The sequence below is a fragment of the Canis aureus genome, chromosome 9 (assembly GCF_053574225.1).
Source record: "Canis aureus isolate CA01 chromosome 9, VMU_Caureus_v.1.0, whole genome shotgun sequence".
In the NCBI taxonomy this organism is placed as follows: Eukaryota; Metazoa; Chordata; class Mammalia; order Carnivora; family Canidae; genus Canis; species Canis aureus.
The window spans coordinates 32,167,085-32,193,306 of NC_135619.1; the positions used below are offsets into that span (position 1 = coordinate 32,167,085).

The following is a 26,222-nucleotide window of genomic DNA, read 5'->3' on the forward strand; positions in this document are numbered from 1 at the left end:
CTGCCTCTGTCTCTGCTTCTCTCTCTCTGTTTCTCATGAATAAATAAATAAAATCTTTTTTTAAAAAATGAAAAGTACAGGATTACTTTAATTAGTATTAAAATAATCTTATATTATTCTTCCTGGCATGGACAACTAAGTTCAAGTCCACATGTGATTATCCTTAAATTAATGTTTTAAAACCTAATGCCATTTTTAAATTGCTTAGATATTAATTCCATAATAGCAAAGATATCCCAAGTAACTCTGAGTCATTATTAAATTTGTATTTAAATGAAATTATAAAGATTTTAAACTGAAGGTATTATTATTGTATCTGAAGTAACACACTAATTCAGAATTAAATCTAGTCTCTCATTAGTATATAAACATCTAATAAATTTATTTTTTTTCTTTCAGAATTCTGTTGCATTTGGGCTTTATATTGGCAAGCCTTCTTTTTTTAGTGGTGAACTTGACTTGTGCAATGTTAGTCCACGGAGATGTCCCAGAAAATCAGTTGAAATGGACTGTGTTTGTTCGAGCATTAATTAATGATAGTCTGTTTATTCTTTGTGCCATCTCTTTAGTTAGTTACATATGCAAAATTACAAAAATGTCATCAGCAAATGTCTACCTCGAATCAAAGGTAAGTATATTTCTTATATTTACACCTGAGAATCTAACTTCAAATCCTCATCCTGTGAAGCATATTTTAATGGAAAGCTTATGTTTTTTTAAAACATATTCTGAATGTAAGGTACATTTTTGAGTTTGAAAGAATGGTCACAAGACATTAAAAGGCATTCAAAACTTGGCCCTAAGTAATAGTTTTTTTAAAAGTTTGTATTGAACATACTGTTATTTTCTGTGACTTATATCCTCTGCATAGGAGGATAAATGAAAGAAACCAGGATTTACATGAATATATTATAAATGGTCTAATATATAAAGCCACACTAACAACTTAAGATTTCGTCAGTAAGGGTGGCAATATTGCCATTAAACAAATTTATCAGATTATGTCTACATACCTTTGGGTTAGCAGTGTTAAGGTATCATATGTCTAAGATGGTGTTTATTTGTATCAGGATTCAGAAAATGTTACTTCACCTCATAATATGAAGACACAATTATTTTGAAACAACTAATCATGTAATTAAATTTATAAATGCCTTGCTTCTGCCTTTCCTTATACTTTGGATCAGCAAACAGAGGCCAATGCTAACCTATTAACAAAGAACAATAGAAGTTTCTGCAATCGATTGACCATGTTGTTGAGCAGTGAATCAGTCATCACAGTGATATATGGCACTAGGTGTGTGGTATAGATGTGTAGATTTGGGGGTGTGATTTATACACACACAAGCTTGCTTTAATTTGGTATCATTATCTATTCACAGAAGGTAAGCAAGATAGTGTCTTAAACAGAACAGTTCTCTGAAATATAGTTAGACTTCTGTATTGTCATCTCTCATATAATCCTAGTGAAGTAAGGTGCTTTAATTAAATGTATGGTAACCAACTTGTCCTTTAAATTTAGGAAGAGACTTTAATTTTATTTTTTAAACATGTGTCAGTAGAATGCAGGATAAATATAGAAATAGAAACAAAAATATATATACAGAGAGAGAGACTTTCAAACCTATTAATCTTACCTAGAAAATTATTTTATTCCATTTATGTTCTAAAAAGTTCCCAAAATGTAAATGTTTTTGCTAATTCTGGCTTCAGTGTAAGTGTTAAAAATGATAATGTCACTGTTACAGTATATAATCTTTGGTGTAGCAATAGCATCTCCACTTAATGTAATAATATCACCATAACATTCATACCTTGTGCTTATCTAGTGATAAACAGATAAATAGATGTGGTTGAATTTAAAAGGCTTCCTCTCTGGATATCTAACAACTTTTAAAGTTTTGGTTTATTTGCTTTGAAATAGATATTTCTGTGAATATAGTAAAGTTTCCAATCTAAAAGGAAAATCTAATCTGATAACTCCTCCAGAATTATTTTAAACATCTTCCCCTATCATATAAAAGGTATTGACTTTTTTATTAGTATAATTGTAGAAGTCTTACATTTAAAAAGTGTGTGGATTCAGAATTCTCTAGGAACATTACAGAGAGACATGCTTAAAACATACTTCAATTTTAAAGGTAAACATAATATGAAACACTAGATTATTTGTATGACATTGTACTATTATGTAGTTCTTGGTCTTCCTAACTAGGTTATAAAGTTATATATTCAAAGAGTACATCATCTTGCTTTCATGTTCTCCTAGTGAAATCACTAGGCCCATTTTTATTGTTTGACCTCTGTACAGGAATAGCCATTTCTTTCATTCAGTCGACAAATATAGGTTGAACACCTACCTCTTCCACGTTCAAACCAACTTTGCTTCCTACTGTCCCTAAGAACATTTCCTTAAAGCTCAAACTTTGGTCTTCTGTTTTTCTTTTTATTCTTCATTCCTTCTTAATGAGATCTTCCATGATTTGTTTCAATTAAATCTTACCTACCTTATTTCTAAATGGCATACAATATTCTTTCCTGTCTCTATATCCTTAGGCTGTTTCATTTTCCAGAAATGTCTCTCCTCTACCCGGGGCTCTATACCTGTTGCCATCATCTTAACCAAACTTTGAAGGCATAACTCTAATGTTTCCCCTTTTAATGAACTTAATTTGATTCCTTCCTCCTTGCTTCCAAAATAAAATTTAGAAATAACTATCTGAATTCTCTATAAAAAACTTATTTTTATTCAGTTAGCAGCTAGCACAGTGCTGTGTATTAGTTCTCTTTTTCAAAGTAGCAACTCTAACAAGGTTTTTAAATATTAGTTATCAATTTTGAGGATCCCTGGGTTGCTCAGTGGTTTGGCGCCTGCCTTTGGCCCAGGGTGTGATCCTGGAGTCCCGGGATCGAGTCCCGCATGGGGCTCCCTGCATGGAACCTGCTTCTCCCTCTGCCTGTGTCTCTGCCTCTGTTTCTCTCTGTGTGTCTCTTATGAATAAATGAATAAAATCTTTAAAAAATATATTAGTTGTCAATTTTAATAGTTTATTTCTTCTCTTTAATTTTTAAATTTTCTTACATATTTAAGGTTTTTACTTTGTTCTTTGTCTATGTTCTTATATAGATACATAATTTATTATTTTGTAAACTAATAAGATATTTACAGCAATATGTTTTCTCTAGTACTGCTTTGGCAGCTTTCCATAATCATGTTATATTGTACCAACATTCTTATTTAACAAAAACAAAGAAAACATTCTGTTTCAATTTCAGTCATGACTCCAACATTACATATTTATACATCAATGTGAATTAGATATTGTCTTTAAATATAGGGTCTTCCTTCAACTTATTTTGGTGGAAAGTCTAAAATTCAGACATCTAATCCTATTCAGGTCCCCTGACCTTCCTGAGAAGTTTTCAGTTTTACCCTCTGTTTGACTGTCTATGCATATAAATCTGGCCTACTACACAATATAGAATTTCTGTACTCCAGGTTCTTGAAATAAACTCTCAACTGTTAAATTCAAAAGCTTCATTCCAGAAAGGTTACCTGAAGAAATGTCTAGTCTTTCCATCTCCCTATCTATTCTACATTTTATCTTTAGTCCAGTCCAGACGTTTTATACTTAAGATTACATTGTACCATGGATAGAATTAATTGTCTGTTCTAACCTATACTTTGACATCATGCTTTGGCCTGTACTAAGAAATATGTAAGAAACATTTATCTTGAAAGCCACTATTGTGTAATGTTCTTGAGGATATTGTCTACACAGTGTTGTGCAGAAAATATCTTTTTCTCCAGTTCAGTACCAGGTAAAACAATATTGATTAAATCCTTCTTTTCTCTGGCCACTATGCCATTCAGAAGCAAATATGTGGCTCACCTCTATATCAATCATAGATGACCTTATGATATCCACTTTGGGTTCTGGCTCTATCTCTAGTTATATTTCATTTTTTTATTCCCCATCACCATCACACACATACATATTCCTGTATATTTTTTTATTTTGTATTCTTCTCTGTAACTACTTCAAATTCTCCTTGGTGAATGAGGGTGGTATAAATAAAAAATATGATATTGGATTATATCTTTGGATATGTTTATATCTTTTTTCAGATATATTAATTTTAATTAATTTGGAAAGGCCTTAGTGAGAGACAATGTATCATAGTGATGAAGAGCCGGAAACCTGAGATCAAAGAAATAAGACCATAAATCTCATCTCCTGTTTACTGGCTATGTGGCATTAGACAAGTAACAGTATCTCTAAGCTTCACTCAGCTGATCTGTAAAATGAAAATAATGATAGTGTTGATCTGATAGGTTATATAGAGTTTTTAGGTATGTAGTTTTAGATATATATACTGTACAGTATAGATATATATAGTATATCTAAATATTAGGTATATTTAGATATAGTATATCTTAAAACTCTATGCTATTAGAGTAAGAATAGTATCTTCTAATTAATCTAAGGATTAAGTGAAATTTTATGTAAGGCATTAGTATAATGCCTAGCATTTGAGAAATGCTTATAAATATTAGCTATTATGATCTAACATGTACTAAGGAATGGTAATGTACTTTTGGGAAGTTCTTGAATATCTGAAATTGTTGGCAAAATTTATCTAGAGAGAGGTCCTATATACGTAATCAATCCTCAAAAGGAACAGAGATCCAGAAAAAAATAAGAATCATTGAAGAAATGAATTTCTCTTTAAATATTTAATTTTAATTTTAATGTGACTCCACCTAATTTATGTACCATTCCACACAGATTTTGATAAGGGTTGAAGTCTAACAGGTTACATGTTATCTAATTTTTAACTAGCTTCCCTTTCAAATTTTTAGAACAAATACTACTGAAATTATGTAATGGCATTTTTAATCATAGGTATTTTTGTTCTGAAATGTGCTGTATCTTTTATTACAACTTTTTTCTTTATTTGCATGGTCATGAAATATGATGCTATCTTAACTTTTTATCTATTGCAAACATTTTAAGTGTGTCTCATTAGTTTAAACAAGATAGAGAGTTGTTGGGTCTTTTTTTTTTTTTTTTTTTTTACAAATCCTTTATATGGTAAACAGTTAATATTTATTGACATGATTGTGTGTTAGTATTGGTCTCCCATTAGGTTTTTTTATTGCTGTTTTCCTTGCCTTCATTTCTATGATTTCTGTGCTACATTTGAATTTATTTAATTTTTGTCAGAATTATAACTTAACATTATTAAATTATTATTTATCATTAAAATGCATAATGATGGGGCTCCTAGGTGGGACAGTTGGTTTAATGTCCAGCTCTTTATTTTGGCTCAGGTTGTGATCTTAGGGTGATGAGATCGAGCCCTCATTGGGCTCTGGGCTCCAGGCTCTGGGCTTTGGGCTCAGGGTGGAGTCTACTTAAGACTCTCTCCCTCTTGACTCCTGGACGGCTCAGCGGTTGAGCGTCTGCCTTCAGCTTAGGGCATGATCCCAGTGTCCCGGGATCAAGTCCCAAATGGGGCTTCCTGAATGAAGCCTGCTTCTCCCTCTGCCTATGTTTCTGCCTCTCTCTCTCTCTCTCTCTCTCTCTCTCATGAATAAATGGATAAAATCTTAAAAAAAAAAAAAAGACTCTCTCTCTCTCCATCTACCCCTGCCCCCAGCTTGCACTCATGCTCTCTCTCTCAAATAAATCTTCTAAAAAATAAATAAAATGCATACTGATAAAATTATTTTTATTCTAATATTCCTTTCCATTTCAGAAAAATAAGAATATTTATAATAACATAGAACATAAAAAAACATAGAACATATACCATTTTTAATGGACAAAATAACTTACCAGCACAAAAATTTTTAAACTAATGTTGAGGGATCCCTGGGTGGCTCAGCGGTTTAGCGCCTGCCTTTGGCCCAGGGCGCGGTCCTGAAGTCCCAGGATCGAGTCCCGAGTCAGGCTCCCGGCATGGAGCCTGCTTCTCCCTCCTCCCGTGTCTCTGCCTCTCTGTCTCTCTCTCTCTCTCTCTCTCTCTCTCTGTCTATCATAAATAAATAAATAAATCTTTAAATCTTTGAATAAATAAATAAATAAACTAATGTTGATGTTTACTCCCTGTAATGACAGGTTGGTATTATCTGTATAAAAGACCACTCAAAGACAAGGTGGGAATAAAAATTAAGCTTTTAGGTTTATATCTCTGGTCAGGGATATGCTCAATATTATATCTAGGTAAGAGTGTAAAAGGAATCATTGTCTGATACTTAATATCAGATCAGCTTATCTCCCAGCCCAGCCAGCCATTTGCAAATAATGGATTCTCTCTCTCTCTCTCCTGAATTCCTAAGTTTTAATTACTATGTAAACCTTTCTGTCCAATGTTCACTCAACCCTTTATGCATATTAATTTAATATATTGGAATAGAAAACAGCATCAACATCTTGCAGAGACACAGTGACTTTCGATTTCACTGATATTTCTGATCTTTCATACAGACGAACTGATCCTCTAAGACCAAAGCAGTGGTTTGTGGTAATTTAAGCCATAAAGAAATAGTCTAAAATACTATGAGTGTCTTTCTTCCACCATCCTGAAATATGATTTAACCCAAATTTGGGGAGCACGATGGCAGAGAAATAGAGGCTGCACCATCCTTTGTAATAGATATGATTACCACCTTCCCAATATTTTGCTCTAATTTCTCTCCTGAATTATAAGGATTTACTCTATCATCTTAAGATGAGGCACTTCTTTACTTTACTCCCTTCATTTTTCCAGTTCTTTTATACCCCAAGTCTTACTTCCTATTATGTTACTTCCACCACATACTTGTCCCATTTTTAAAAATCCATAGGAGCCAGAGATCTAATTTCATGGTCTTTGCAACATGAAACTATTTTTGAAACTCTTCAGAGTTTATAATCATCAAAATTCACTTGACCCTTGAACAACAAAGGGATTGGGGGCACTACCCACTGCACGGTTTAAAATCCATGTGCAAATGGGTGCCTGGGTGGCTCAGTTGGTTAAGTGGCTGACTCTTGATTTTGGTTCAGGTCATGATCTCAGGGTCCTGGGATTGAACCCCATGTAGGGGATCCATGCTCAGCGAGGAATCTGCTTGAGATTCTCTCTCCCTCTCCCTCTGCCTCTTCCTCCACTCATTGTATCTTTCAAATAAATAAATAAATATTTTTTAAAAATTAAAATCCACATATAATTTTGGCTCCCCCAAAACATCTTCTAATATCATTGTATTTTTTAAGTATAGTGGACACACTGACTCCCCCAAAATTTAACTATTAATAACCTACTATTGAGTAGAAGCCTTACCAATAATATAAACAGTTAAACACATACTTTGTATATGTATTATATACTGTTATAATAAAGTAAACTAGAGGGGGAAATGTTATTAAGAAAATCATAAGGAAGGGGTGCCCACGTGGCTCAGTTGTTTAACTGTCTTTGGCTCAGGTCATTATCCTGGGGTCCTGGGATTAAGCACCAAATCGGGCCTCCTTGCTCAGCAGGAAGTCTGCTTCTCTTGCTCCCTCTGACCCTCCCCCTTGCTTGTGCTCTCACTTGTGTGCACGCTCTCTCTCTCTCTCTCTCTCTCAAATAAATAAATAATCTTTTTAAAAAATCACAAGGAAGAGAAAATATATTTACAATACTATATAATATTAAAACAAAAAAATCTGTGTTTAAGTAGACCCATACAGTTCAAACCTGTTGTTCAAGGATCAACTGTATATTTTTTTCAACTGTATATTTTTTAATTTACTAATTGCTATTCCTTTGTTTTCTTATTGTTGATGCTTAGTTTGGTATTTTAATTTCAAAATGGAAATAGCATTTGTGAGATGATTTCAAAAAAATATATGTAGGATTTTGCTTCTGGTAATGACTTAGAAGCTTCTATTGGACAAACCTTCCACAGATAGCAGTGATAAATTCTGGACAAAATATAAAAAGCACTGAAGGCACTGGAGAACAACCACTTAGAAGAAGGAAATGACACTGAGTAAGTTTCCTGTTTTTTACAGCTTCTAGCCTGAGGGAAGTTCTCATCCATGGGGCAGCCAAAACTTGAAGAGAAAACCTCTGTTTTACTTGCCTGAAGAATCAGAAGACAAAATTCAAGTAATTACCACATATGGAAAGTGAGTGGGGAATTTCAGGAAGAAGACAACCAGAGAGAGGAAGACACAAATTTTGATGATAAATTCAGCCTAATTATAATCTAATACCTAAACTACACATTAGCAGGACAGAATTCAAGAGCCACAGTTAAGGATATTTCAGCTCTCCATGCTTAGGGGTAGTTTGGTATTTGAGTCTAGCAAAGTTAATTTTTGCTTAAAAAAAAAAAAGAAAAGAAAAATAAGTACTTTCAGAAGAGTATAACAGAATCCAGACTCTTTAAAATACATCATTCACAAGGTCCAGAATACAATTCAAGGTTATTGGGTATATGAGGAAACAGGAAAAATACAACTCATGCTCAAAAAGCAATCATTGGAGGCAATCTCCCTTCCAGATGACTTAGATGTTCACCATATCAGACAGAGATTTTATAGTATGCTTAAATATGCTCAAGGAAAATATGCTTTGATAAATAAGTCAATAGAAATCTTAGGAGAAATAAAAACTATTAAAAGAAATTGAAGAATTAAGAAGCACAATATTTAAAATTAAAAAGTCATCAGTTGGGCTTAACAGCAGATAGGAGATGAAAGAAGAAAAAGTCAATGAACTTAAAACAACAAAGTATCCAATTTGAAAAACAGAGGAGGGTGAGGGGAAGATGATAATAAAATGAACAGAATCTCAGGACCTAAGTATGTGTTAGGGGAATCCCCAAAGGAAAAGAGAAAATGACATTGGAAAAAATATTTGAAGAAATAATGATTGAAATTTTCCGCTTTTGATGAAAGACATAAATTTACAATTTTATGACGTTCAGCAACCCCAATCAGGATAAATATAAAGAAAATATTAAAAAAGAAAGAAAAAAAAAGAAAGAAAGAAAAAGAAAAGAAAGAAAAAAAAGAAAGAAAAAGAAAAGAAAGAAAAGAAAAGAAAAGAAAAGAAAAGAAAAGAAAAGAAAAGAAAAAAGAAAAGAAAGAAAAGATCATTGCCTAGGTTCATTATAATCAAAGTGCTTAAAACCAAAAATAAAAAGTAAATCTTGAGAACAGAGAAAACTGACACATAGATAAAAGAACATTGATTCAAATGATCAACTACTTCTCATCAGAAATAAAGGAGGCCAGAAGATGTGGAAACATCTTTTACATGCTGAAGGAAAAATGTGGTTAACTCTGAAATCTATATCCAATCAAAATATAAAGAATATAAATCAATCAAATCCAATCAAAATATAGAGAATATAAAGAATGATGAAAAATAAAAGCATCTTCCAATAGAACTAAGAGGGTTAGTTACCAACAGACCTGAATTACAAGAAATGTTAAGAAAATTCTACAGACTGAAGGGAAATAAAGTCAGCTTGAATTTCATCTGTCCAGGAAGGAATGAAGAACACAGGAAATAGTAAATATGTGGGTAAATATAATTTCTTAATTTCTAAAAAAGAAATATGACTGGGCAAAGCAAAACTTATAATGTGAGGCTTACATATGTACATATATAATTCTCTATATAGTATATATAACAACCATAGCAACTACAGAATAAAGGACAGGCAATAAATGCATCCATATGGTTGCAAATTTCTTACATTTTCTGTCAGGTGGTATGATATTAACAGACTGTGAAAAGTTAAGGATATATCTTATCATCTCTAGAGTAGTAGTTCTCAAACTTTGTGATCTCAAGACCCCATTACAACCCTGAAAATTATTGAGAACCCCAAAGAGCTATTGTTTACATAAATTATATCTACTTATATATACATTGTTAGAAATAAAAATTGAGAAATTCAAAAAATATTTGTTTATTCACTTAAAATAACAATAATAAATCCAGTATAGCATGTTTTTATGAAAAATAATTGTATTTTCCAAATCAAAATAAATTAGAAGATCAACATTGTTTTACATTTTGCAGATATCTTTAATTTCTGACTTAATGGAAGACAGTTGGATTTTCATGTTTGCTTCTGCATTCAATCTGTTGTGGTATGTCCTTTAGGTTGAAGTATATGAAGAAAATCCTCACACATATATGTAGTTGAAAAATGGAGGAGAATTTTAATAACCTTTTCAGATAATTGTGATATTCTTCTTTAATACTATACCAAAAATCTGAAGTGGAGGTTTCTTGAAGGTTAGTTGCCATGTGAAATCTAAAACCATATTAGTGAACTTTCTGTACTACCATTTGTCTCTCTTGCTGTTTGAAAGATGGTGTAGCATCGTGCATTGATCATTGGAAGATACTGGTCACAGATTTTCAAAATGATGATACATTTCATTGAATATTCTAATTCATGTTTGTTAATATCACCTCCAACCTCATCAGAAAGGTGTTTAAGTTTTCAGAAGCTGCCATCCCAGTCTTATCATGAACATAAGTGCTTACAAGTTTTCAAAAATTCTAATTTTAATTTGAAATATATATTTCACCATTGTCAATAGTGTCATATATTTTCCTTGAAGTGACAGACTCATTTCATTTATTTTCAAAAGAATATATATCCAGTAACCAAGTGTGAATAACCATTGTTTGTCTTTCATAGTTGTCTGTTAAGTAAAAAATGGTGTTCTGAGGAAAAAAATGGCTACTTCGGCTCACCAGTCAAACAACCACATAAGTGCTTTTACTCAAGACAACCACAATACCTCAGCATGCAGTAGAATTGCTTTAAGTGTATGTCTCATCTCATCACACAGAATGTTAAATAGACACAAACTCTGGGGTTGGTAATTAAAATTTTCAGTGCTTCATCAAGGATATTCTTAAGTGAAACTTTTTTTTTTTTAACTGGGAATGTGACGCAGTAAAGAATACTACACAATTTGGTATCACTGCTTTGATTTGTGCTAAGGCCCAGAAGTTTTAGTTACCATTGCTTTTGCACCATTAGTGAACATATCAACACAAATGACCCACAATAAACAATCAGAAGAGTTTTCAACACTTAGGATATTTCAATCACTTATCTTTCTTCTCCAGATTGCCCTAAAAGAATATCTTCCTGAATGATTTGGTCCTGACACCAAATGAATATGAACAAAATTAGTCCTGCTACATCAGGTTCATTTATTTGTAAGACAAAAATATAAATCTGTAGACAAAATATTAGACTCTTTGTTTTCAGTTAAATCTTTAAATCAGTGAATTTCTGTATTATTGGAAAATGGCAATGTCATAATTTCCTGAATGGACTTCCCATCCAGTAGGCATTCAGCAATGTCAGCTGTGTAAGAATTTACTGGTTTCTCAGCTACTGTGTGTGCTTCATTAGCCAATGTAGTATAATAATGTAGCCTGTGAAATGTTTGAATGACTTTTTCATTTCTGGTTTGGAAAGTTATAAAAACAATTTTTGGTATTTTAAAACCACACCTGCATTTAAATTTTCCATTCCTTTTGCTTTTAAACTCTGAATGATTGGTCTCAAGATGATGCTGTAGCCTCATTGGGCCATATACTATTCAAAACGTTTCCGTCATAGAAGACACAATAAGGTAAATTATTAACATTTGCAAAGCCTATTGAAAGATAATTTTCATTACATTTTATTTGATGAAACAAAACAGAAATCAATTTCATCCAGTTCCTTTGAGGTAGATTCCTTTCTTTATTGAGTCATAGAATTCTAATCACTTTCATCTTTTTCAGCATCTTAGAGGTAAACAGAGATGTGTGTTGAGAAAGATATTTTTTATTGTGATAGAATATAAATATTATTTTTTAAGTGTACAGTTCAGTGGCATTAAGTATATTCATACTGTTGTGCAACCATCAACACTATGTATCTCCAGAACATTTCATTATCCCATACTGAAGCTCTATATCCATTAAAAATTAATTCCCCATTCTTAAGCCAATAATTCATTAATATGAAAAAATATTTTTTCATTTTAGAGTAATATATGATTAATTTATAAAACGAGTTTAACATCAAATTTAAAGTTTTTTAAGTTTTTTGAAGAAAGTTCTTAAATATTGTAAAACAAATCTATCAGGAGTACCAATTCTTGTACTTCCATGGAGATACAAGGATTTCAAAATAACTACTTATTGGGTGATAATGAGGTTTCAGCAGATACAGCAGGTATAACCAAAGAAACCTAGTAAGAACCCAGTAAAAGTAAAAGAACAAGCTAAATTAATCTCTGAAAATGCACCTATTTATACGCTAATACTATTATAATAGGAATTCGAGAAAACACAAGAATACACATGCACACAAAGTGTTGACATCACTTAGTCTGGAAAACTCTGTTGTACATTCAAAAGAGAATTACAGTACAATAGGTAAATAACATCTCAGTGTCTTTGTTAAATCATTTTTTTAAGTCATTTTGATTTTGGTCTTTAAGGTCCCTTGACCACACTTTAAGAACTACTGCCCTAGAGCAACCATTTAAGGCAAAAACAAAAACTAGTGAAGAATAGTTAAAAATCCAAAAGATAAATGAAATTCTAAAAAATATTAAATTAACCCAAAAGAACACAGGACATAAGAGATAGAGGAAAAACAAACAAGACCAACAACAAAACACAAAAGGGACAAGCAGAAAAACAGTAAAATGTAAGGTCTAAATCCAAACATATCACCAATTATATTCAACGTTAATGGACCAAACATTCCCATTAAAAAGTAGAGACTGTCAAAATGGCACTTTAAATATAAAAAAAGATACAGCTATCAAAAATAGACAGAAACTACGCTGCATTCAGTATGCATAAAAGGCCCTCTAACATCAGATAAAATAGACTTAAAGACAGAATATTACCAGATATAAAGATACCTTTCATCAGGAAGCAAAGAATATAACCAAATATAAAGAGGTACATTTAATCAGAAAGAGATAAAAATTATAAATATGGGCATTAAGGAAGGCAGGTTTTGTGATGAGCACTGGGTGTTATATGCAACTGATGAATCATTGAACTCTACATCTGAAATTAATGATGTACTACTATATGTTGGCTAATTGAATTTAAATTTTAAAAATTATAAATATGCACATGAAGCCAAAACAGTAGGGAATAAAGTAGAAAAAAGATTTACCAAATAGGAAGAAATAGTGGAGGTAGGGAATCTATACAATTATAGTTGGAGATTTTAATGCCCCACCCTCAACAATTGAAAACAAAGTATCAGTACAAAAACTCTGAAGGACATTATCAACCCCTGAGTTAATTGACTCTCAGTAACTGGAGAATACACATTCTTTTCAGCTGAGCATGGAAATGGTCATCAAAATAAACCATACAGTGGACCATAAGACAAGTATCAATACATTCAAAAGAGTTGGATTCAGAGTGTTCTCTTGCCATAATGCAGTTAAATATCAATAACATTATGATATCTAAAATTCCAAATTATATAATTCCAAATTATACAACATAGTTCTAAATAACTCGTGGGAAAAGGAAGAAATCACAAGGGAAATTAGAAAATATTTCATATAGAAGAATAATGAAATACAATATACCAAGAATTGTAGGATGTTGCTCAAAATAGTGCTTGAAGAGAAAAAATATATCCTTAAATGCTATATATTAGAATAGAAGAAAGATACAAAATTGTAACCTAAGACTTCACCTTAGAAACTACAAGGGGAAACTAGGACAAAGTTAATTTAGAAAAGTAGGCAAAATAAGTGGAAGGATGCAATAATAAAGATAAGAATAGAAATCAGTGAAACAGAAAATAACAATAAAGAAATTAAAGCCAAAAGTTAATTTTGTGAATAGATCGACAAATTTTGTGTACAGGAAAAAGCAGAGTGAAAAAACAAACTGCCAATACCATGAATAAAAGAGAGAATATCACTATAGATATTACTAGGCATTAAAAGAAAAATGAAGGAATATTATGAACAACTCTGCGTGAGCAAATTTGACAACTTAAAGGAAATGGACAAGTTGCTTTAAAAATACAACTTAAAAAAAATACAACTTAACAAATTGTTAGAAGACAAAATATAAAATCTGAATAACCCTGTGCTTATTAAGGAAATTTAATTTGTTATCAGAAATTTCCCTCAAAGAAAACTGTTTGGTTCAGATGGTTTCACTAGTTAATTTTATCAAATACTTAAAGAAAAAATAATACTAATATTAAACAGATTCTTTTGAAAAAAAAAAGAAGGAACACTTTCTGATATATTTAATGAGGACAGCATTACTGTGATACCAAACTTGACAAAGATATTACAAAACAAAAATCACAAACTAGTGTCCTTTATACTTAAAGATGCAGAATCTAAGCAACATATAAAAAGGATAATAAATCATGACCAAGAAGAGTTTATCCCAGGAATGCAAAATAGGTTTAATGTTTGAAAATCAATCAATTTAATTCACTACATTCCGAGAAGAGAATAAAACAAATAGCAATTTGAATAGCTGTAGAAAATACATTTGACAAAATTCAGACCCTCCTTGATTTAAAACAACAAACAGAATATAGAATATTAGGAATATTCCTCGATCTGATAAAAGGCATCTATAAAAAATATACAATGAAATCATACTTAAAGTATTGTTTTGTCCCTAGGGTTGGGAACAAAGCAAGGATGCTCCTTCTCACTATTTCTACTCAATATTCCAAGAAAAAAAATTTTTTAAGTATAAAATTGGAAATAAAAAAGTAAAACTCTTTAATTGCAGACAACAGAATTGCTTTGGTAGAACATCTTAAATAACTATATATTTAAATAAATAACTACTTGATAACTACTAGAACTTATGAGTGAATGCAGCAGGTTCTCAGGATACAAGTTCAAAATACAAAAATTATATTGTATTTTTATATAAAAATAAATATATGAAAAATAAAAATTAAAAAATATAATAAAATATTGTATTTTTATATATAGCCAAGGCCAGATAATTAGAAGATGAAATTTTTAAAAATACACATTTATATTAGCATAAAAAAACAAAATACTTCAGAACAAATTTTCCAAAATACGATACCTCTATACTGAAAAAACTACAAAATATTGCTGAGAGAAATTAAGATTTAAATCAATGGAGACAATTGCTCATGGATTGGAAGATGCAGTATTGTTAAGATGGCAATTCTTCCCAAAATAATCTACAGATTCAAAGAAATCCTAATCATAACTCTACCATGAGTTTCTTTAAAACAGAAATTGGCAACTTTATTCTAAAATTTATGTGGAAATGAAAAGGACTTAATACTTCTAAAGTAGTACTCTAACAGAACTTTGTGCAATGATGAGAGTATTTTATATCTGCATTATTCAGTGTGGTAACTAGCCATGTGTAACATTTGAGCACTTGAAAGGTAGCTATTGTGACAGAACTGATCATTTAATTTTTAAAAAATTTTAATGCAATTAATTAACATATAGTATATTATTAGTTTCAGAGGTAGAGTTCAGTGATTCATCAGTTGCATATAACACCCAGTGCTCATTACATCATGTGCTCTCCTTACGCCCATCACCCAGAACCCCATCCTCCTACCCACCTCCTCTCCAGCAACCCTCAGTATGTTTCCTGTAGTTAAGAGTCCTTTATAGGGAGTGCCTGGGTGGCACAATTGATAGTGTCAGCCTTTGGCTCGGGTCCTGATCTCAGGGTCCTGACCTCAGGGTCCAATCTCAGAGTCCTGGAATCAGGCCCCACACTGGGCTTCCTGCTTAGTGAAGTGTCTGCTACTCCCTCTCCTCTCTTTCTCTCTTTCTCTCTCCCTCTCCCTCAGCCCCAGCCTCCCCTTCGCGCTCTCTCTTTCGTTCTTTCTCTCTCTCTCTCAAGTAAGTAATTTATTTTAATTTAATATGAATGTAAATACTCACATGTAGCTAATGGCTATTATACTGAATAATGGAGAAGGAAACCCTTAAAAAGCAGGGGACTTACACTACATAGCTTTGAAATTTAGTATAAAGCTACAATAATTAAAACACTGTATGACTGGCATAAAAGAGGCAAACAGATCAATGGAACAGAATAGAAAGCCTAGAAATCAATCCACATTTGTAAGATCTTTTGATTTTTGACAAAAGTACTAAAGCAATCCAAAGGGAAAATGAAAGCTTTTTAACTAATAAGGCTGGAAAAACTGGATATCCATATGAAAGAAAATGAACCCCTAACTCCATCTCAAACTATACCCATACAAAAAAATTTTTAAATGGATCATAGACCTAAAAATAAATGAAAATACTCTAAAGCTTCTAAAAGTAAATACAGAAGAATATTTTTACAACTTGGGTGTAAGCAAAGATGTCTTGGGTCATAGAAAGTAATCAGAAGGAAAAAATTGATAAATTAGACTTAATTAAAAGTTCAACTTTCTCATCCAAAAAAAAGTCTAAGAAAATGCAAAGGCAAACCACAGACTTCAAGAAAATACTTGCAATACGTATTTCTGACAAGGGACTTATTTCCAGCATATATAGAGATCTCCTACAACTCAATTAAAAAAAAAAACCCAATTTAGAAGTGGTAAAAGATATGAATAGATTTTTCACAAAGAAGATATACAAACGGCTAATAAGCCAAATGCAGTCTTCAGAGAAATGCAGTTTAAAACCAAAATGAGATGCTACTACACATCTACCAGCATGGCTATAATTAGAAAGATTGAAAACCCCTAATGTTCACTAGGATGTGGAGCAACTGGAACTCTCATACTTTATTGGAAGTGTAAAATTGTACATCCATTTTGGAAAAAGATCTGGTAGTTTCCTCTACAGCTGAACTTATACCTACCACATGACCCAGTAATTCCATTCTTAGGCATTTACCACAAAGAAGTGAAAGCACATGCTCACAAAAAGATTTTATAAGAATATTTATAGAAAATGTGCATCAAGAGAAGGAACTGTCATAGAAACAATCTCATGTAATTATACAGTGAAATTAGTATGATTAACTGTCCTGGTTTCTTTGGGGCTGAGAAGTTTTCTGGGATGTGGGACTTTCAGTGCTAAAACTAGGAAACTCTTGAGCAACCCAGAAGGAGTTGGTCATTCTAATTATCTACCTCGGCAATAGAAAGACCAAACTACTGAAATATCCGACAACATGGATGAAGCAGAAAACATGCTGAGTGAAACCACAAGAGTTCATATTCTCTGGTCCCATTTATATGAAGTTCAGAACTAAGTTGTGGTAAAAACAGAAGCAGAAGAGTATACATTTCTGAGGTTTTGGGTGATGGGAAGGGGTGTGAGGGACTTTCTAGAGTGATGATTATATTCTCTGCTTTGGTAGAGATTTGGCTATACTGGTATACACATTTATCAAAACTCAGTGAATGGTAAGTTGAAGTTTCTGCATATCTGTATTTAAAAATACCTGTAAACAAATACTGAACTATAGTCAATGACATGCATACCAATGTGTTAATAATATGCATCCTGGAGTGAGGTGTAACTCATCCTTTGTCTGGAATGGAATTACTGAAAAAGTGGTGTAGGTGTCAGAGATAGAGGAAGGGAGAAAGATACCTTGAGGATTGCTCCTGAGTAGAATTGCCTATTATGACTCTATTCATTTTAGGAAGATTTTCTTTAACTTTTTGACAACAGCTTCCATTTGTTTTGTTTTGTTTTGTAATCCTGTACTTTGCTTAAACAATCTTAATTTGTTTTCTAAATTAGTGGGCTTCTTTCATTGTTATATGTATGTAATCTAGCTGTAATTTTGTTTTATTTTATTAATAGCCTCAGTATTATTGATTCTTTGCTCTTTTCTCACGACTTTTTTAGTTTTTATAGTATTTACAGGTATAAGCAGAGTCTTTCCCTATTATGTCTTTTTAGCAGTCATTTTATTTCTCTGTAAAGTTACTTATGATTATTTTAAAGGAATGGTAATGCTTATAGCATTCTAACTTCTTGATACCTAATGTTTCTTTAATAATATAGTACTTTTAAAATTGGATCTGGATTGGTTTTAGATTAGCTTTTTTATTAACAACTTTTTTGGGGATTCACAAAAATAAAAATGCACACTGTAGAAAATTATAGCCTTGACTTTAGAAAATTTTAGTCTTGCTAGGGTTTATTTATTGTCACATATACTTTTTGTTATGGTAGTGAGTAAGCTCAAAAAAGGTACTCTTTCAACATCTTTCAAGGTATCTTTTATCTTTTAGTTCTTCTTATGTACCTCTAAAATTGTGCTGTTCTTATAAAGAAATCAGTTATAATAATCCTCTTAATCCTACCAAACCCATCATACTCTTCTAAGTATTTTTAATAAACTCTTTCTATCCTGCAATTAAAATTATTATTAATTATTAATTATTAATCTGCCTACAAACATAACTTCAAAAATTCAACATAATTACCCATAATATAAAGAGGAAATAAAAGGAAAGTAATTAACAAATATTTCAATATGTAAATTTTGGGACATGATGTACTAGTCAGATGCTTGTTATCTATACATAGAAACTGAATGGGGAACAAAAAAAAAAAAAAGAAACTGAATGGGAAACTGAATGGGACAACTATAAATACAGATTGTTACAGGGGTATTGTGTTGGTGCCTTACATACCACACACAGTATTGTTGTCAGTTTCATGATTTTCTGAAATATTTGACCATTCTTGATAAAGTTCTGAACAAAACAAAGGAAAAGTTCCCTCAGTTTACATGATATATATGTGTCTGGAAATATTGGCATCTGTTTAAACTATGCAAACATAAATATTATTTATATATAAAACAATTAGGTTTTGGCTCAGATCATTACAAACGGGTTTTTTAGGTCTTCATGAATATCTAAGATGATACTGGAAAGTTATGATGGTCAGAAAGGAATTCTCTCATGTGGAGAACTCTCCTGAGGATTACTGATCATCTAGCATCCCCCACCCTTGTGCGCTAAATGCCATCATTGTGACAACCAGAACATAAACTTTCAAAACACCACATTGGTGTTTTTTGCAATGGGGCTCTTTGGCAATTGTGTCACCTCTCCGAATAATGTTTGTAATGTTTAAGATAAATAGGATTACCAAGGAAACCAATTGTTGAAATACAAACCCCAGGTTACAAATCCCTGTAAAAAAGATGATACTACACTTTTCTCCAGTACATATACTTCAATAGAATGTGAGTACTAAATTGTGAGTGAACTAAATTGTATGGTTTTCTATCTGGGGAAACAATTGAATCCTTGGTATTAAAATATTATGGATTTGTTTTTTTTTTTTTTTTAATATTATGGATTTGAACATGCATTTGAGTGCCTATATCATTTTGTTCTCAACATAATGACGTCATTAAGGGACTAACATCAACTCTTTAATAGAAAGAAGCAAATAACATAGGAGCTTATTTCTATTCTAATTTTGTACCTCATTAGAAATTAAGTGTATGAAATGAAATAACGCTTCTATTTCCCATTCTTTTCTTATTATGACTAAACTACTTCCCTCATTAGTATCAATTTTGCCAACTTATTTGCTCATATATTACTTAAGGGAGTAAGATAACCTTGGCAGGACAAAATCTCCCTCCAGCTGCCATTAGGAAAGTTGACAAATTACTTATTTGTATTAATAGGGTAGTTTAAACACAAATTATTCCAAGAATAGGCATTGTAAAGCAAGATAATCAAGAGTTTATTTCAATAGGTGCTCACTCAGTATTTTCTAAGAGTGCATTGCAAGAGGTGACTGTGTTGTATCTGGATAACAGTTTGTCATGACAAATGTGCAGTTTCATGATGATGAGTTTTTATCTCTTCTAGGGTATGTCTCTGTGCCAGACTGTTGTCGTAGGCTCTGTAGTCATTCTTCTCTACTCTTCAAGAGCATGTTATAATTTAGTGGTGATCACCATATCTCAGGATACATTAGAAAGTCCATTTAATTATGGCTGGGATAATCTTTCAGATAAGGTAAGTAGCTAACTTGTATTGCTAATCAAATAATATAATAATAAAATTAGCCTTAACTAAGGAAACATTTTAAGTGTTTGACTTACAAACACTTATCTCCAGCTACTAACAGTAATCATAAAGTTCTGTGCTCAAAAATCCTCATTTACATGTGTCACTTAAAATCATTCTTCAGAGAGAACTTCTCCCAAAGGAGTATTTTCTTTCTTTCTTTCTTTCTTTCTTTTTTTTTTTGTAGATGATACTAATATTTCCATAAACCTATTGGTCATGAACCTATTTTACTAATTTTTCAAGGATAGTGTTTAAATATCTCTAGCTTGGGTAGCTCAGTGGTTGAGTGCCTTTGGCTCAGGGCCTGGTCCCAAGGTCCTGGGACTGACTCCCGCATCAGGCTGCCTGCGGGGAACCTGCTTCTCCCTCTGCCTATGCCTCTGCCTCTCTCTCTATGTCTCTTATGAATAAATAAATAAAATAAAAATATCTCTAGATAAATAGATTGCCTGTCATTAGCTAGTGAATATGGGTATGTTTTTAATTTGTGAGGATGGAGTTTATTCTCTCAAACCCGAGACCTACATATAACCTAAATATTTGGTTTGGTTTTAGATATTTAAGGGATTTTTATGAAAATTGTATATTATCAGTCATGATAATGGGAGAGCATTCATAGCTCCTTGGGTATCCAGCTGTTTGCTGTAGTAATTCCCAGTATTCTATCATATTTAACTTCCCAGCATTCTCCATCCCCTTCCTAAGAAGTGCAATTTGACATAGCTACGTGTCATGTCTTTGTATTAAACTTTGTACTGACTTTAAGGCATTCTGGAATATCGTTTTATCAGAATTTCAGTTACCTTTCTAAAGAAAACAGATTTTTCCCCCTTCTCCTAGGAAAGGAATTTTCTGTTTTTTTTTTTTTTTTTTTTTTATTTATGATAGTCACAGAGAGAGAGAAGCAGAGACACAGGCAGAGGGAGAAGCAGGCTCCATGCACCGGGAGCCGGATGTGGGATTCGATCCTGGATCTCCAGGATCACGCCCTAGGCCAAAGGCAGGCGCCAAACCGCTGCGCCACCTAGGGATCCCGGAAAGGAATTTTCTTATGTAGTTCCAGGTAGCAGATTCTCTTCACTCCTTTTGCCATTTCTCTCTCCCAACATCTAGTAGAATAAAAGCAAATTCAATATGAAGTTGAGGCCCAAAAGCATATGTTTAAATAACAGCAGAGCTGAGCAACTTAACATGTGTCATTTCTCTACAGATGTAACTCAGTAAATGCTATGTAGTATGTTACCTAAGTAGTAGCTAGAACCAGTAGTTTCTTTTTTTTAAATAATTTTTTTAAATTTTTATTTATTTATGATAGAGAGAGAGAGAGAGAGAGGCAGAGACACAGGCAGAGGGAGAAGCAGGCTCCATGCACCGGGAGCCCGATGTGGGATTTGATCCCAGGTCTCCAGGATCGCGCCCTGGGCCAAAGACAGGCACTAAACCGCTGCGCCACCCAGGGATCCCCCAGTAGTTTCTTTTTAACTGTCTTTAGACTATGCAGCCTAAAAATGAGATCACTCCAACTTATTGATATATTAAAATATTTTCATAAATTGATGATTGAAAAAGTTAATAGCTTTTTATTCTATTTAACATCAAAGCATTTTTATGTCCTTTAAAGGATATGAAACCACTAAATATGGAAAATGAATTTAGAGATTTATGTGCCTATGGTTAATGTGTTTTAACTTACCCTACCTGAGGCAAATTAATTGTGGCAGGTGACTGCTTATACATAAAACAGATTTAAAAATTGCTCTATCATACTCTGTTTACAGGCTCATATAGAAGACATAAGTGGAGAAGAGTATATAGTATTTGGAATGGTCCTCTTTCTATGGGAACATGTGCCAGCATGGTCAGTGGTACTCTTTTTCCGGGCGCAGAGATTAAACCAGAATTTGGTATGATATCATAATATTCCCCAGTGCCTGTTTCCCTTATTTTTAAAAATAATGGAACATTAAAAATAATAATAATGAAACATTTATGTTGATTTTCTCTTTTGGGGAAAGTTTAAGACTAAAAAGCATTATAGATCTCAGCCTCCTTTCTTAAAAAGTAAATCTTCATATGTTATCTAATACTTTGTTCACAGGCACCTGCTGGCATGATAAATAGTCACAATTATAGTTCCAGAGCTTACTTTTTCGACAATCCAAGACGATACGATAGTGATGATGACTTGCCAAGACTGGGAAGTTCAAGAGAAGGAAGGTAGATATACTAGATTAGTACTGAATAGATTGGAAAGAACAAATGTAAGCTTTAACCCAAATATGAAAAAAGGGGATTTGGTGACAAATGTCAATAAATAAGATCACTTAAACTGGATTTTAGAAAAGTAGATGTTACATCCGTAGTGGGGACCTGTACTATAAAGAATTATCATCTAACTCTAAGCCTATGCATTACCTTTATTTGAGAAATACATTTGGACATAAAATGGTACCATCTCATTTCAGAATTCCATGTTTGTTCAAAGCTGGCAGAGCTTGGTGAGCAGGGAAGGAATACAATTAGCATGATTATGTTTCCTTATCTATAGTGCTATTCAAAACCCACTGAGAAACCCTACATGAAACTCTGGGGAAGCTGAGGTGCCACAGGAAAACGTGTGTCCTTCTTACTCTAAAACCATTCTCAGTTCATTTGGACAGTTACTTAGCCGCCTTTTTTAGCCTGTTTTTCACTTGTAAAATAGTGGTAATAGAATTTATCTAATAGGATTGTTGTGAAGTTTAAATAGGTTTGTGAAGATTATACACACACACACACACACACACAAACATGTCTTAGAATACAACCCAGTCCTTAGTAAGCACTATATTATTATCTGATAATCAAGTTCTAAGTCCCGATGTATTTATTCTTCTGTACTATGTCATATAAAATCAAGGATATTAAAGTCATTACATTTTGTAGAAAGCTATTGTGTTATTTGGCAAAGAATGTATTTCAATATATTTGATATAACTGTATTATAAAAGTCACTGAACACTAAACATGTCAATGTGACCTATATCCTGTTCACAATCCTGTGGCTTTTTTGCCTTTTTTGTTGCAGTTTACCAAATTCGCAAGGTTTGGGCTGGTATGGCACCATGACTGGGTGTGGCAACAACAGTTACACAGTCTCTCCCCACCTGAATGGACCTGTGACAGACACTGCTCCTTTGCTCTTTACTTGTAGCAATTTAGATATGAGCAATCACCATAGCTTGTATGTAACACCACAAAACTGAAAGCATTACCAAGCCATGATTCTTCCATTGTTTTTCATGAACGTGTATATTCAATGTGTTTAAATTCCATCTACATTAACATTCCATTATCTGTTGCAACTGAAAACAAAGCCTAGAAATGTGGCTGTGTTCAGCAGAGGACACACTTGTTATTTTTGACCTCTTCATAGCAAAATGAAGTAAAATGGGAAGTTTGGAGTGGAAGAAAAGGATTGATGGCTGCAAACATCCTGACTTTGAAACATCAAATGTGTATTTGCATATTTGCACTTTTATCTTTGTTCTGAAAGAGTACACTGCAGTCCCCAAAGTCACACTCCAGTGTTCACACTGGGATACTATATTGTACACCTAATTAGGAGGCAATTTTCCTATGAAAAATCAAAGCCTGTATATTCAGTGGTATATTCTATGTAGAATTCCTACCCAATAAAAATTTTAGTGTGAACAGTGCACAGGATTAAGGTTAACAATGTATCATTCTTTTTTAAAATCTAAAAAACGTGTAATCATTGAAGACAGTTCTTTTAAGCATGATTTTAAGATACCAACTGAAATTATTCAGTCATTTTTAAAAGACCACAGTAATCCTTTACAGTGATGACCAGCAGTGTTCTTTGGAAAGCCACAGCCATTTCTACAAGAAGAAAGTATACCAGTGAAAATTATGTGGCTACTTTGAGTAGAATTGGTCAAGTGGTTATTTCATCTGATTAAGATATCTGTAGTAGTTTAAGCATGATTCTTCAAGAAAGCAATAGTGATTTTTGCATAGGGAGATTTTGGTAGAAACTTCTTGGGACTAAACAAGTTTACAGATGCATTTAAGAATTATTCATAAAATGTACAATTCTAAGTTAAAACATAAATACATTTTCAAAAGCATTGGATTTAGCTGAACAAGATATAGCTGATTGTACCTATTGAATCAGGATTGTCCTCAGGTAAATTAAATCATGATACATTATGGCAGTAAACTCAAGTGCAATACTTTGTAAGACATATAATTCCTCCTTTAGTTTTCCATTTTTATATCTTATATATGGGCAAAGCCAGATTAAATTTAATTCAAATTAATTCCAGCACTAAATAAGCAAATTGTTGTAAAGGTACTAAATAGGTAAGTATAAATCCACTGTTTAACAATATTGGAATACTTCTAGAATTATATTAAAACTGTCTTGAATGTCCTATCCCAAATCTAAAAAAAAATATATATATATATATGGTAGGCTAAGGTAATAAAGGATCTTAAAATGCACTTTCTACCAGTGTCTATATGGAAAGAAGTAGATGCTGAATACCTCAAGATGCCAAGGAAACAGGCAACATTGGGAAGTTGTCACATCCTTAAAGATGAGTAGCTACTTAAAATTGTCTGCTGACCTATTTCTTCAGAACTGAACTAATACAACTGTCCTTTTCTGTCTTCTACTTTGATTAGAATGTTTTATTTCTACTCTTAAAATACCTTTCAATGAAAAAAATACCATTCAATGTTTTAATAATTGCTTATTTAGTAACCTCACACAAGCGTAACAGGAACAAATGAAATTTTAAATATTTTTGGTCTTTTGAGAGGCTGGTTCACAGCCAAAGAAATTCCATCTTTTTATCATACAAAATGACTTTGAACTCCATCAGAAGCATAAACCTATGGTTATATGGTTATAAATGTTACTTTGGGTTTGTTTCTAAGTTCTCTCATTATAACCAAATTACAGAAGTTAACCTTGATATTTACGTGACAAGGTAACATGCACTTAACTGAGTATATTTTGAGGACAACTTCAGTTATTAGATCTTTTTAGAATGCCAACTATTTATTTTCCTAATAATGTTGGGTATCTACCTAGAACTATCTGAAAAGATGTATTATCTCTGTGAATCCTTGGGGTTCAAAGTAAATAAGGTAAATTTTTCTAAGGCCTTCCTAGGTAGCGTTCCTATTTGACCAGATAAGCAAAGATTACTTTTTTAAAAAAAAGATTCCAAGTAAAATATCTTGGTTCTTTCAGCTGCATTAGTTGATTCTTCCAAATTTCAGATTTGTATATTTATTCTTATCACTGACTAGGGTACCTGAATTCTTGCATTTGTCTCCTTATACACATCTCCCACAATACATCACCAAAGAGAAAGATAAGCTTCTGGCCCAATATTTGCTTAAAAATTCCAAAGCACTAGAAGCACTTTAAGTTTGGTCTCAAAAGGAGTTGATGAAATCAAAGGGCTACCGATTCCCTGCTCATCCTGCACTGAAGCACATGATGACAATTTCAAACCTTTTTTCGGTTCATTAATTAGAACAGTGAATTTCATTGCTTAAGTGTGTAATTCTACAGTGACTAGCAGTTCTTGTTTTATCGTTTCATTTGGGTGGTCATTAATTTTGAAACTCTTACCACTCATTATAGCTGGTTGTAGTTTTATGAAAGGTGTAATTTATAGCTAAAGTGGCTTTTTTATGCATAGCTGCCTTTTTTATTGTTTAACAGTGTTTCTCAGCTATATAATCAGTTTCAAACTGGTTGTAAAAGTATAGCTGTGGCCAATGAATGTATTTATTTGTTGTTTCACTAAATTGTAACAAAACACTACTGTTAAAAATAAAAGTGTTTGTGCTTTTATTTGGTGGTCTGGTTTTCTTAAATGTGTCAATTGACAACACTGAGTTTCTAGCACACAAGGATAAGAACCCTAGTACTACCAAAGAAAGGAGAAAAATATCAGGAATTACAAATGAGTTAGTGATCTTGTATCTGGACATCACGTCCCTTAATACTATACACTGATTTGACATGAACTGCCATACACTTTAAAATGCAATAGGATCTTGATAGTACATTTATTCAAACATTAAGCTAAGAAAAATCTTTGTATGA

The 26,222-nt window shown here is 32.5% G+C and overlaps 1 protein-coding gene across 1 annotated transcript in view; it reads left to right on the top strand.

Moving 5' to 3' along the window:
* GPR137C (G protein-coupled receptor 137C) overlaps nt 1–25,967 on the top strand; it is a 65,026-nt gene extending 39,059 nt beyond the window's left edge. The window contains exons 3-7 of the mRNA XM_077909308.1: nt 400–628; nt 19,889–20,038; nt 21,871–21,996; nt 22,191–22,309; nt 23,160–25,967. Coding sequence (XP_077765434.1) covers nt 400–628; nt 19,889–20,038; nt 21,871–21,996; nt 22,191–22,309; nt 23,160–23,337 — 802 coding nt within the window. The 3' untranslated portion in view covers nt 23,338–25,967. The remainder of the gene's footprint in view (nt 1–399; nt 629–19,888; nt 20,039–21,870; nt 21,997–22,190; nt 22,310–23,159) is intronic.
* The last annotated feature ends 255 nt before the right edge of the window (nt 25,968–26,222 follow it).